We start from the raw sequence: 12,979 nt of genomic DNA on the forward strand, positions 1-12,979 counted from the left end.
GCAAACTTTGATAAGACTTTCCCACTGTCCAATATGCCCCCAATCTTGGTGACATCAACAGATTTACAGATCCATTTTACCACATTAGATCATTGACATAGATGATAAACAGCAACAAGCCCAACACTGACCCTTGTGGCACACCACTAGTCATAGGCCTCCAGTCAGAGAGGCAAACATCTCCTATCACCCTCTAGCTTCTCTTGCAAATCCAGTGTTGAATCTAATTTACTTCCTTATCCTGAATGCCAGGCAACAGAAAATTTTTGACAGGGCTGCCCTGCAGGACCTTATTGAAGACCCAGCAGAACATTCCCTCACACTTCACTTGGGTAAACTACAATGCATACGTCTGAACACTGAATTTTCCAGTTTCAGGTAACCTACACCCAATGTTCTCTCTAATTTGTAATGATCAGTGTGCACAAAAATCTTGTGCTGTGCAATTTGTTTTGTCCAGCGACGACAACGTGCGCGCTCTGAATAATTCCTTCAATAAAAACAGTATAAATGAGGCAGTTCTAAAATCTACAAACAAATCATCGCCATCCATATTGGAAACCAGAAAAGGAAATGTGATTGTGTATGATCAGAGAAATAGAGGGCTATGTGGTAGGGAAATTCTAGGCGGTTTCTAGAGTAGGTTACATGGTTGGCACAACATTGTGGGCCTGTAATGTGCTGTAGGTTTCTATATTTTTATGATTGTAGAATATACTTAACAAGCCAACGAGTTAGAGGATGACAACCTTCTGTATGCAGTTAAAATTCCTTTGTGCACTAGTAGCAAAAGATGTGTGCGCACACATTCCTTAGAGGGAGCATTGCCCACACCTATGATTTCCTTTCTGACCTCTACCATTCCACCTAGGTTCTCTCTACCTTTACTCACCTTTTCCTTTCCCAGCATCACACGAACACCCTACCTGATACTTAGATCCATTACCATCTCCTGCTTGGCTCCATCTACCCACCATCCTCAATCTCACCCAGTTCCACCAGTTATCAGCCCCTGACTCATTCCCCACCCACTATTTTTTGCTGGCTACCTTTGCTCTATGATGCGGAAGGTTGACTTGAAATGTCAACTACCTCTTTGCTGAACTGATGATTTTCTAGCATCACTGGTGATTTGCCTTGGTATGCATCCCTGGGTGCAACTACAGACTTGAGAATCCTTTATTATGCAGTTGCTTGGGATGAATCTCCACAAGGACCAAAATCCTCCACACAGAGTCACGTGATGGTCGCATCTTCACCACTGCTGTCCTGATGGCAGCAAGGGCTGGGAATGGGATTCCAACCAACCCTTCCTGTGAGGTTGGTCTTCATGTGCAATGAGATGTCCATAGGGAATGCTGCTGACTGGCACAGCCCCGGCTGCAGGACTACGTGCTGAGGCTCAGCACAGCCAATGCCAAAGCTCTATGGGGCAAGAGTGAGTGAGCCTAGGGTTTCGTCTGCCATTGGGTATTGAGGGACTGAGCCCTGTGTAGAAACCACTCAGACACCTGGCAGTGTGTATCACCCCAGGAGGTCAGGCGACTAGCAATTGATGCTCTGCACACAGAATGGCCCTGTGGGCATGGACGAAGGGCCTGTTCCATGCTCCATAACTCTAACGTGATAACTACCAATGTACGGAATCGATACACTGTGAATGTATAGCACTCAACAACCTCAGAAGCGTGCACACCGTTATCTTTGTATTTCGTGCATAGGTTTTTACTAATAACATCGGTAAATTTTAAAACTCCCTCTTCCTCCCCCGTAGCTGCTCGACCCGCTGAGCTCAGATGGGATAGTATGAGGTAGCGGTTGTTCACGCAATAGCTTGCGTTTTGCTCCGCTCTTTTGGTCGGGCGAGGGATTTCGGGGGAAGCGGGGCCGGGAAATCGCACTCCGCCCCCGGAATGTGCGAGGAGGAGGCGGAAGTCGGAGCGAGTCGAGTGGGTACGGGGCAGAGCGGCAGCACGACCGCTGACAATGGACTGGCACTTCAGCTTCTTCTGGAGCCTTTCCCTGCCGGTGAGTCGGGCGAGGGGCACCGGGCAAGGGTAGTGGGAAGGGCGGGGGAGCTTTAAACTCGCCGTCCCGGTTCGTTTCATCTCTCCCGCCACCCAGCCATTACTAGTGTCTTCACAGTCGTTGAAAGGGCCACGGCGGGCCGTGTGTCCTTGGTTACGGGAAGGGGAATCAAACTCATTTGGTGGGATTTTGTCGGGAATAGCCCGCTTTCACTTTCGATTCTCTTCCTGCTCACCAGCCCCCCGCGTCCATTACCGTGAGCGGTGTCGATGGTGTTACACAGCCGCGCTGATCGCCAGCTACCTTTCCCTGTGTCTCCCCACTTGACAACACCCCTGTGGACGTCCCGGCTGCTGTTCCATTTACAATGTACAGTTCTACTGCTGCAAAAGTCGAATGTTCATGGCATTTAAACCTTATATATGTATGCCTGAGTGGCAACAATCTTGAACTTCGGCCCCTCAATTAACTCTATCACTTGCCAGCTTGTGCTTCCCACTCCTTTACCCTTCTTTCCCCTTTGCTGTCTTCCCCTCACCTCTTTACTCTGGCTACCTCCCCTCAACACTTTCAGTGCAGATGAGGGCCCTCGATTAAGATGTCCACAGATACTGCCTAACCTTCTGAGTTACTCAGGTGTTTTGTTGCTTTATGTTCCAGTGTGGGCAGTCTTTTATGTCTCCAGTCAGGGTGACAGGAGTCTCTGGGTTGGATGCAGACCACGTTTGTCCTCTCTAGACCTCACTTGTCCTCCCAAGTATGTCCTGGGGCTATTTAGATGATATTTATTTTCCATTAAATATCCTTCAATGAAAGGCCGGATGTCTATTTATTTATTGATTTTTAAATGCTTTTCACTGTACTACTGCTACAAAACAACACAGTTCACAACATGTGATAATACATTTCATTCTGGTCTCTTATCATAAATGTCCATCAATCGGAATTAGGTTTATTATCACTGATACACAGTATGTTCTGAAATATGTTGTTTTGGTGCAGCGGTGTAGTGCAAGACAGAAAAAAATACTATAAGATGCAAAAATTAAATAAATACTGCAAAACATAAACACTGAGGTAGTGTTCATGGATTCTTGGACTGTATAGAAATGTGGTGGCAGAGGGTAAGATGTTTGTAAAACATTAAGTGGGTCTTCAGGCTCCTGTACTTGTTTGGAGGGCGAAGAGGGCGTGTCCTCGACGAAGAGGGTCTTTAATGATGGTTGTCGCCTTCTTGAGGCAGTTGCCCATTTCTTATACCAGTGCTGCAACACTGCTGACAAGTAATTCCTCATCATGTCACAGACTGTCCTGTGAAGAGTCCTTTGCCGAAAAAAGGTCGCATTTATGATCTTTACGTCATCTCTAAGGCAACACTTCTGACAGTGCAGCACTCCCTCAGTGTCACTTCAGTGCCAAGCAGTGACCCGTATGAAGGTGGATAGCTTTAATTGTGGCAGAAACTTGTCAAAGTCAGAGACTTCTCACATTCAACTTCTATAGAGAAGTCTGAGAGGGAAGTGCACACTTAGCATGAATAATTAAACAGAGCTTACCTTGAAATGGTAAAGGATTATGTTTAGGCTATACTTTGTTGTCCTTTGGTCCCACTGTGATACTACAGATAATATAGGGGGTGAGTGTGTGATGGACTGTCTACCCACTTGTGTGTGATAAGACATACTCAGAAAATACTACCATCAGTATCCACAATTGTAAACAAATAAAAGCCCATTAACTTTCTGACAAACTATGACTCATTTTGTAAGCTCCTGTTCACATTTATTGAAGGAAAAGGTTAAATTTAGCAGACTTTCAGAAAACTTGCAGCCTCAGTTACAATATAATCATTGTTGAATCATAACCTTCGTTTGGTTCAAAGTAAATGTGCAAGACTTGTACAGGAAATCGAACATTTTCTGCGACAGCAATGGAGAAAGCACAGAATCGCTCAGAATTTTACCTTACTTTAAGGCAGGGGTTCCCAACCTTTTTTGTGCTGTGAACTGCTAGCATTAACCAAGGAGTTCGTGGACCACAGGTTGGAAATCCCTGCTCTAAGGTCTGAATTGTCACAGAAGTAAAATCAGCAACCTTCTTTTAGAAACAAATAAAGCTACTGATCACAAAAGGCTTGAGTAGCAGATAACAAGCCCCAAAATGTTTTCCTATCTGAAAGAGCACATCCATGAAAGCAAATAATTGTCAAACAATACTTGAACTATGATAGCAACACTAGTTGCTTTTTTATCAAAGCACCTGAAAGTCATTTGTTCACAAGGACAGTTTGAATGATCTTGGCTATATAATAGGCTTACAATATAATTTTTTGCCATTTCAGGCTAAGTTCAATATAGCTTGCTCTCCTTTGGTAATGACAGCTGTGTGAGCTCGATTTTTTTCTATGGAAGTAAATCTCTGCTTTGGGTATAAGAAAAGTCTCTCTGAAACATTACCAGGCTTACCACATTGTTTTAAGAAAGGAAGTGACTGTGGGCTGAAACAGCATCTGCTGGCAAGTGCTTTGTCCAAATGTTTAAATGATTGTTTTGAGTTAATTAAAATACCTGTTGAACGAGTTTACAGGAAATTATTGATAATTGTTGCTGATGCAACTCCAACATGGAAAAAAAGAAAGCAGACAGAAGGGATTGTGGCTAAATAGTGACATGTCATTACTCTCATTATAAAAATACCATTTAATGTATAGTGAAGCCTGCTGTCTCCCTGTGAGTAAGTAGGTTAAAGATTAAAGTCTGTCACAAGCCTTGTGGCCCTTCAGGCTGGGGCTTATGCTGGTTTTCGTGGCGTGAAGCAACTGAGAATGAGACTCTCCCCTGGGTAGGACGCCAGTCTGTCGCAAGGTTAACCCCCAGCATTTTTGCCGGTACCCATTCTCAGCTGGGTAGACTGGAGTATTGTGTGGTTAAGTGCCTTGCTCAAGGACACACACTGCCCTGGCCAAGGCTCAAATCTACGACCTTCAGATCGCTAGTCCAACGTCCAAACCACTTGGCCATGTGCCACACATGTGAGTAAGTAGACTCCTATGAAATTAAAACATTTTGAGAAACCCCAAGATATGAGTGAGGGGTCAACAACCGATGCCCACCCATTGCTTCAACTGAAGCATATTACTCTGCAAGGTCAGAAATCCAAGCTCTTATAGAATTCATTGAACCCCAAACTCATAGTGAAGAACAGAATTTGTGCCAAGATGAGGCCATCCTCGGGGTGGAGGAGCAACACCTTAGATTCCATGTGGGTAGCCTCCAACCTGACGGCACGAACATTGGTTTATCCTTTCAGTACTTTTTTCCCTCCCCCTCTCCTCTTCTTCTGTTCTCCACTTTGGCCTTTTACCTCTTCTCACCTGGTCTCCTGCTCTTTCACTTCCTCCTGGGTCCCCTCCTCTTTCCCTTTCGCCGATGGTCCACTTTCCTCTCCTATCAGATTCCTTCTTCTCGAGTCCTTTACCTATCCTACCCACCAGACTTCACCTATCACCTTCTAGCTCACCTACTTCCCTTCCCCTCACCTTTTTATTCAGATGTCTTCCCCTTTCCTCTTCAGTCCTGAAGAAAGGTCTCTGCCCAAAACTTCAACTGTTTATTATTTCCACAAATGCTGCCAGACCTGCTGAGTTCCTCCAGCATTTTGTGTGTGTTGCTGCAGATACTGGAGCAACTCACAAAAGTTTCACCAGAGAAACTTGGCAGGTCAGGCGTCATCCACGGAGGGGAGGATTCCTGCATAGATGCTGCCTGACCTCTTCCTCCAATGTTTTGAGTGTTGCTCGAAACTATTTGAAAGCATCTCCCTAGGTTAATAATAGAATACTTGGTGAAATGGATAGTTGTGATTTACATATTTTACTGAAGCCGACTGTGATTAAATGAAAGAATCACTGGCGTTTACTCGGCCACTTCCATGGTTTCAATGTGCTGTAAAGCACTGTGAGGTCATTGCTGTAATGTAGGAATCAACCAGCTGCCTTTCACATTGGAAATGAAAATCAACAAATAGCAGATGATGCTGGAAGATCTTAGAAGGGTTGGCACATGTTTTGTGGTCCAAGTGGCCCATTTACTTTATGACTCTGTGACACACGTCGTGCAATATTTCATGTGGCTACATCCCATAGCCAGTACGATGCAATAAGGAAGGTGGTCTTCATTTTCATTCATAATGGTGAGGAGTAAGCATTGACCTCATTACTGTGGGTACCTCTGCTACTCTCGTGCTATCTGAGAGGGCAAACAGGGACTTGGTTTAATATTGATCTGAAAGAGAACACCAATGTATTAGCTAAGACTTCCATGATTTGATCTCTGGAGTGAGATAATGGAGTTGAAATCTTGTGACCCAGGTTCTGACTCGGAGTTAACAGCTTCTGATGGCAGAATATGGAAATTTCTCTCGAACTCCTCTCTTCACATTCATCTCTGAAGTTTTGAAGCCATTATTATCTTAAATTCCAGCTCTGCATATCATAATTTTCACAAAAATTAAACCTTCAAAGTGAAATGTGATTCAAGTGTATTCCTGGGAAGAGTAACGCCAGCCAATGTAAATAATGAGAAAATCTGCAGATGCCAGAAACCCAAGCCACACACACAAAAAGCTGGAGGAACTCAGCAGGCCGGGCAGTATCTATGGAAAAAAAGTACTTCCGACTTTTCGGGCCAAGACCCTTTAGCAGGGTCTCAGCCCGAAATGTTGACTGTACCTTTTTCCATAGATGCTGCCTGGCCTGCTGAGTTTCTCCAGCATTTTGTGTGTGTTACTAGCCAATATAAATATTACTAAACCTGTACAAGCGGGACAGGTTGCACGCGAACCAGAGAAGGACCAATATCTTTGTAGGGAAATTTGGTAATGTTATATGGGAGTCTTTAAACTAAATTGGCAAGGGGTAGAACTGAACGGGAGCAAGTCACGGTAAGTAAGTTCAGTAATCTGGATAGGCAGGGGCGCAGTAAAGACGGAAAAGAGTATTCAGTAGCGCTGCATGTATTTCAATGCATGATATTTAACAAGTACGGCAGATGAACTCAGAGCATGGATTGGCTGCAGAGGGTCGGGATTTCATCAGCCATGATCATAATAAATGGCGGTGCAGGCTCGAAGGGCCGAATGGCCTACTCCTGCACCTATTTTCTATGTTTCTATGTTTCTATAACAGAAACATGGCTGAAAGAAGGGCAGAACTGGCAGCTTCGTGATCCAGGGTACTGATGCTACAGGCAGATACAGGTTAGCAAAGAGATGTTACCTTTTTGAGGAGGGAGAGCACAGCAATAGTACTCAGAGATGCCACTCTTCGGGGATCATCCAGTGAGGCCATATGGGTGGAACCTGGAAACGAGAAGGAGGGGGTTACTGTAGTAGAGCTGTATTATAAACCTCTCCAGTAGTCAGTGGGAATGTAGGGAAATTGTTCATAGTATTAAAAATAATAGTGTTAGTGGGATATTTTAATTTTCCTGGTATTGACTGGCCACCCCAGAATGTTAAGGGTCTGGATGAGATGGAATTTATGAAATGTGTTCAGGAAAGTTTCCTGAGTGAATATATAGAGCGCCCTGCTCGGAAGGGTGCAATATAGGATTTTCTCTTGGGGTACAAAGCAGATTAAGTAACCAAAGTGGCAATCAGTGAGCACATCAATTCTAGTGACAGTGATTCTGCTAGTTTTAAGATAGTGATGGGAAATGCTAGGACACATTCACAGATTGGGGTCCTAAGGCGGAGCGTGGCTAATTCTGGGGTAGTTACACACATCAAAGTTGCTGGTGAACGCAGCAGGCCAGGCAGCATCTGTAGGAAGAGGTGCAGTCGACGTTTCAGGCCGAGACCCTTCGTCAGGACTAACTGAAGGAAGAGTGAGTAAGGGATTTGAAAGTTGGAGGGGGAGGGGGAGATCCAAAATGATAGGAGAAGACAGGAGAGGGAGGGATGGAGCCAAGAGCTGGACAGGTGATAGGCAAAAGGGATACGAAAGGATCATGGGACAGGAGGTCCGGGAAGAAAGACGGGGGCGGGGGGACCCAGAGGATGGGCAAGGGGTATATTCAGAGGGACAGAGGGAGAAAAAGGAGAGTGAGAGAAAGAATGTGTGCATAAAAAAAAGTAACAGATGGGGTACAAGGGGGAGGTGGGGCCTCAGCGGAAGTTAGAGAAGTCGATGTGCATGCCATCAGGTTGGAGGCTACCCAGATGGAACATAAGGTGTTGTTCCTCCAACCTGAGTGTGGCTTCATCTTTACAGTAGAGAAGCCGTGGACAGACATGTCAGAACGGGAATGGGACGTGGAATTAAAATGTGTGGCCACTGGGAGATCCTGCTTTCTCTGGCGGACAGAGCGTAGATGTTCAGCAAAGCGGTCTCCCAGTCTGCGTCGGGTCTCGCCAATATATAAAAGGCCACATCGGGAGCACCGGACGCAGTATATCACCCCAGTCGACTCACAGGTGAAGTGTTGCCTCACCTGGAAGGACTGTTTGGGGCCCTGAATGGTGGTAAGGGAGGAAGTATAAGGGCATGTGTAGCACTTGTTCCGCTTACACGGATAAGTGCCAGGAGGGAGATCAGTGGGGAGGGATGGGGGGGACGAATGGACAAGGGAGTTGCGTAGGGAGCGATCCCTGCGGAATGCAGAGAGAGGGGGGGAGGGAAAGATGTGCTTAGTGGTGGGATCCTGTTGGAGGTGGCGGAAGTTACGGAGAATAATATGTTGGACCCGGAGGCTGGTGGGGTGGTAGGTGAGGACCAGGGGAACTCTATTCCTAGTGGGGTGGCGGGAGGATGGAGTGAGAGCAGATGTACGTGAAATGGGGGAGATGCGTTTAAGAGCAGAGTTGATAGTGGAGGAAGGGAAGCCCCTTTCTTTAAAAAAGGAAGACATCTCCCTCATCCTAGAATGAAAAGCCTCATCCTGAGAGCAGATGCGGCGGAGACGGAGGAATTGCGAGAAGGGGATGGCGTTTTTGCAAGAGACAGGGTGAGAAGAGGAATAGTCCAGATAGCTGTGAGAGTCAGTAGGCTTATAGTAGACATCAGTGGATAAGCTGTCTCCAGAGACAGAGACAGAAAGATCTAGAAAGGGGAGGTAGGTGTCGGAAATTGACCAGGTAAACTTGAGGGCAGGGTGAAAGTTGGAGGCAAAGTTAATAAAGTCAACGAGTTCTGCATGCGTGCAGGAAGCAGCGCCAATGCAGTCGTCGATGTAGCGAAGGAAAAGTGGGGGACAGATACCAGAATAGGCACGGAACATAGATTGTTCCACAAACCCAACAAAAAGGTAGGCATAGCTAGGACCCATACGGGTGCCCATAGCTACACCTTTAGTTTGGAGGAAGTGGGAGGAGCCAAAGGAGAAATTATTAAGAGTAAGGACTAATTCCGCTAGACGGAGCAGAGTGGTGGTAGAGGGGAACTGGAGCAGTTAGGTAGGTTCTAGCAGAGGTTGATTGGCTGAGCCTGTTTGAAGGGAAAGGAATGAATAGCAAGTGGGAGGCTTCATGAGTTTAGCGGCAACATGTTCCTGTCGGGGTGAAGGGTAAGCCTAGCAAGCTGAGGGAACCTTGTCTGATGAGCGATATTAAGGTTTTGGTCAAGAACAAGAAGGAAGCATACATAGAATTTAGGAGGTCATGGACAAGTGAATCCTATGATGGCTATAAAAAGATTGAGAATACTTTTTAAGGGGGTAATCAGGAGGGTAAGGAGAGGGTAGGAGATGAATCTGGCAGGTAAGGTTAAGGAAATTCCGAGGAGGTTCTATAGATTTATTAAGAGTAAAAGGGTGACTATAGAGAGAGTAGGTCCTCTTGGAGATCCCTGTGGCTCCCAATGCCTTAAGCTGCTGGAGGAGGGTAGGATTTTTAATAAATATTTCTCTTTTGTGTTTTGGAGTACAGTTGTACTATCACAGAGGAGGTATTTGCAACCCAGCAGCATTGTTAAAGTGGATAAATCCCCAGTGCTTCCTTGGACTTTGTGCAAGGCTGGAGAGGAAATTCTGGAGGCCCTTGTAGAGATAGTTACTTCATTGTTACTCACTGATGAAGTTCTTGAAGGCAGAAAGCTGGTCAGGATCTACCAGAATTTGGATAGACTGAGCCTGTTTCGGAGTCAGTGTGGCATTGTGCACGGAAGGTTATGCTTGACCAACCTTCTAGAATCTTTTGAAAAGATAACTTGATAAGAGTTGGGCATTGTCGAAGGCCTTGCTAAAACCCAAATCAACAAGGTCCCACATGGTAGGCTGGTCTGGAAGGTTTGATCCCACAGAATTCAGACAGAGCTAGTTCAGTGGATTCAACATTATTTGGGAGGTGGGAAGCAGAAGATGGTGGTTGAGGTTTATTTCTCAGATTAGAGGCCAGTGTGCTGCAGAGGTAAGTGTTGGGACCTGGTTATTTGTTATTTATGTAAATGACTTGGACTCAAATGCACAAGACTTGATCAGTAAATTGGAGGATGATATCAGATAGGTGGTGGTATTGATAATGAAGTAAGTTATCGTCGATTGCAGGGGGTTATTGATGAGTTGGGGAAGTAGGCCGTGGAGTGGAAAATGTATTTCAATACAAATAAGTGTGAAGTGATGTAATTTGGAAAGTTAAACCAAACTAATATAGTACGAATGTTTGGGCATTAGGAATTGTAGTGTTACATAGGGTCAAGGAGTACAAGTGCATAGTTCATTGAAAGCAGCATAACAGATGGACAGCTTGGCTTGTTTAGCAAGCTGGCCTTCAGTCAGGACACTGAACATAGGAATTGGGACATTACAGTGGTATCAGTTGTTGGTGAGGCTGCACTTGGAAAACTTTGTACAGTTTTGGTCAGCTTGTTAGAGGAGAGATGTGGTTAAACTGGAAAGAGTGCAGAAAAGACTTACGAGGATGTTGGCAGGACTGGAGGGTCTATGTTTTAGGAAGAGGTTGCCCGTGGAGCATATGATAATATGGGGCATAGACAGGCATAGTTAAAATGGATGTTAGCAGTCTTTGCCCCAGAGTAGGGGAGTCCAAAACTAGAGGTCATAGAATTAGGGTGAGAGGGGAAGAGTTGAAGAGGGAGGAAGTTGGTGAAGTAGGTACAGTAGTATAATTGAAGAAGCATGTGGATAGGTACGCAGAAGAGTAGGCCTTTGCGGGATGTGTGCTGAATGCAGGAAATTGGGATAGCTGGCTGGGCACAGTGGTCAGCATGGACTAGTTGGGCCGAAGGGCCTGTATTCATGCTGTGTTGCACTATGACATCATGACTGTATGAGCACTCTCACATCAGGGTTAACTGAAGGTCCTTCTCATGCCTCTCACTAGTTCACCATCATGGTGGACTATTTGATCACAGCTGAGCTGGGTTATGATCCTGCCCATGTGTAAGTTCCAGGCAGACTGCTTGGCCAGGATTTAATGTGGTAAAGTAGGATCAACACACTAATAATATATGTTGGATATCATGAGGGAAAGTGAGATTAGGATGAGGGGAATGCTCGCTCAGCTGCTTATTGTTGTACTCTCATCAGCAAGCTTCTGCAGCTGTGTCTGGAAATATTCCTGGCCCTGGCTCTGGATTGAGCTCTCTTTTCTAGTTGTTGTACACAGCCAAGTTTCTCAACAGGCAATGTTTCTCCAAAGTTACACAGCAGAATAAATAAATACAAACTTTTTTTAATGCGTCTATAACTTTTTCTCTACAATTCACCACAGAAGTTAAGAGGTTATTTATCATCTAGGAATTTCAGAGATAATCCCACAAGGTTTGTGTTTACCTCGGCAAGCTCAGGGTTCATTGACCCCAATTCCCCTGAGAAGCTTGTGTTGAACAACCTTCAATCTCAGACATAGGTTAAGAAACACGTTGTTCTCAAAATATAGATTTTTATTAACAATTTGGTAGTTTCTTGGACACACAAATACCACCTCTCTTTTTGAAAATTATGGCTTATTAACTACTAACAGCATCTAATTTCTGTAACTGTGACGGGGAGATTTCAATTCATGTCTTTAGATGATTATTTTGGGCCTCTGACCTGTTAGTCCAGTAACTAAACCACTGTGCTGCATTTTTTTAAACCTTGTTGTGACTGACCTAAAAGCACTGTGTTTTTGGTAAGCACAGTTTTGAGTTTGTTCATGGAGGAGTTTAGCATGGCCAGAGATGGAGAACAGTAAATAAATCAAGTTGACCATTGTTACATAAAGCAGAGTGCAGCAACTGAAGTTGACTATTATCATACAGAGTGTAGTCTAGCTGGAGCTAGAGGATGATATCGAAACCTAATGGGTCTATTGACATCCAGTGAGGAGGCCCTTATGGCCCTTCGAGCCAGCAATCCTTGATTTAGCAACCCTTGCCTAATCATGGACAATTTACAATAATCAATTAACCGACCAACTGGTACATTTTTGGACTGTGGGAGGAAATGAGAGCACCAAGAAAGAAACCCATGTGGTCTCTGGCCTTACAGAAATTGAATCTGGTGTGAAATGCTGAGCTAACTACACTCCCATGCCACAGATTTTAGATCAGGGTGTAGAATTGTACTTTCCTTGTTTAATTTTACAATACTTGCTTGCACTTTTATATAATTGCCTATGTACATGTAATTGTTCAGTGAATTTTCCAGCAAGTACAGAATAGCTTCTTATATATTTTTCTAGAAGTTTCTTTGTTCCTGTAGCATGTGTGAGGCAACTTGAATCTGGAAATTTTATAGGCTAATAGTTATCACAGGAATTTTGCTACTTCTAGCCTGAGTATGAGATGACCATGATTGTTTTTAGTTTATCTTTTCCTTGTTCTCTTGGCTCTTTTTTTTTGTTTGTATTCCACTCTTGTAACACTTAATGAAGTGGCCTTAAGCAATAAGTTTTATGCCTCATTCTTGACTTCCAAAGAAGTTTTGGACCACAAAAGCATCAGGATCCATCA

The 12,979-nt window shown here is 44.6% G+C and overlaps 1 protein-coding gene across 1 annotated transcript in view; it reads left to right on the plus strand.

Annotated features, from left to right (window-relative positions):
- Positions 1–1,839: 1,839 nt before the first annotated feature.
- LOC134342921 (tumor necrosis factor receptor superfamily member 5-like) overlaps positions 1,840–12,979 on the plus strand; it is a 99,116-nt gene continuing 87,976 nt past the window's right edge. Inside the window, exon 1 of the mRNA XM_063041623.1 lies at positions 1,840–2,028. Coding sequence (XP_062897693.1) covers positions 1,987–2,028 — 42 coding nt within the window. The 5' untranslated portion in view covers positions 1,840–1,986. The remainder of the gene's footprint in view (positions 2,029–12,979) is intronic.

The sequence above is a fragment of the Mobula hypostoma genome, chromosome 2 (assembly GCF_963921235.1).
Source record: "Mobula hypostoma chromosome 2, sMobHyp1.1, whole genome shotgun sequence".
Taxonomy (NCBI): Eukaryota; Metazoa; Chordata; class Chondrichthyes; order Myliobatiformes; family Myliobatidae; genus Mobula; species Mobula hypostoma.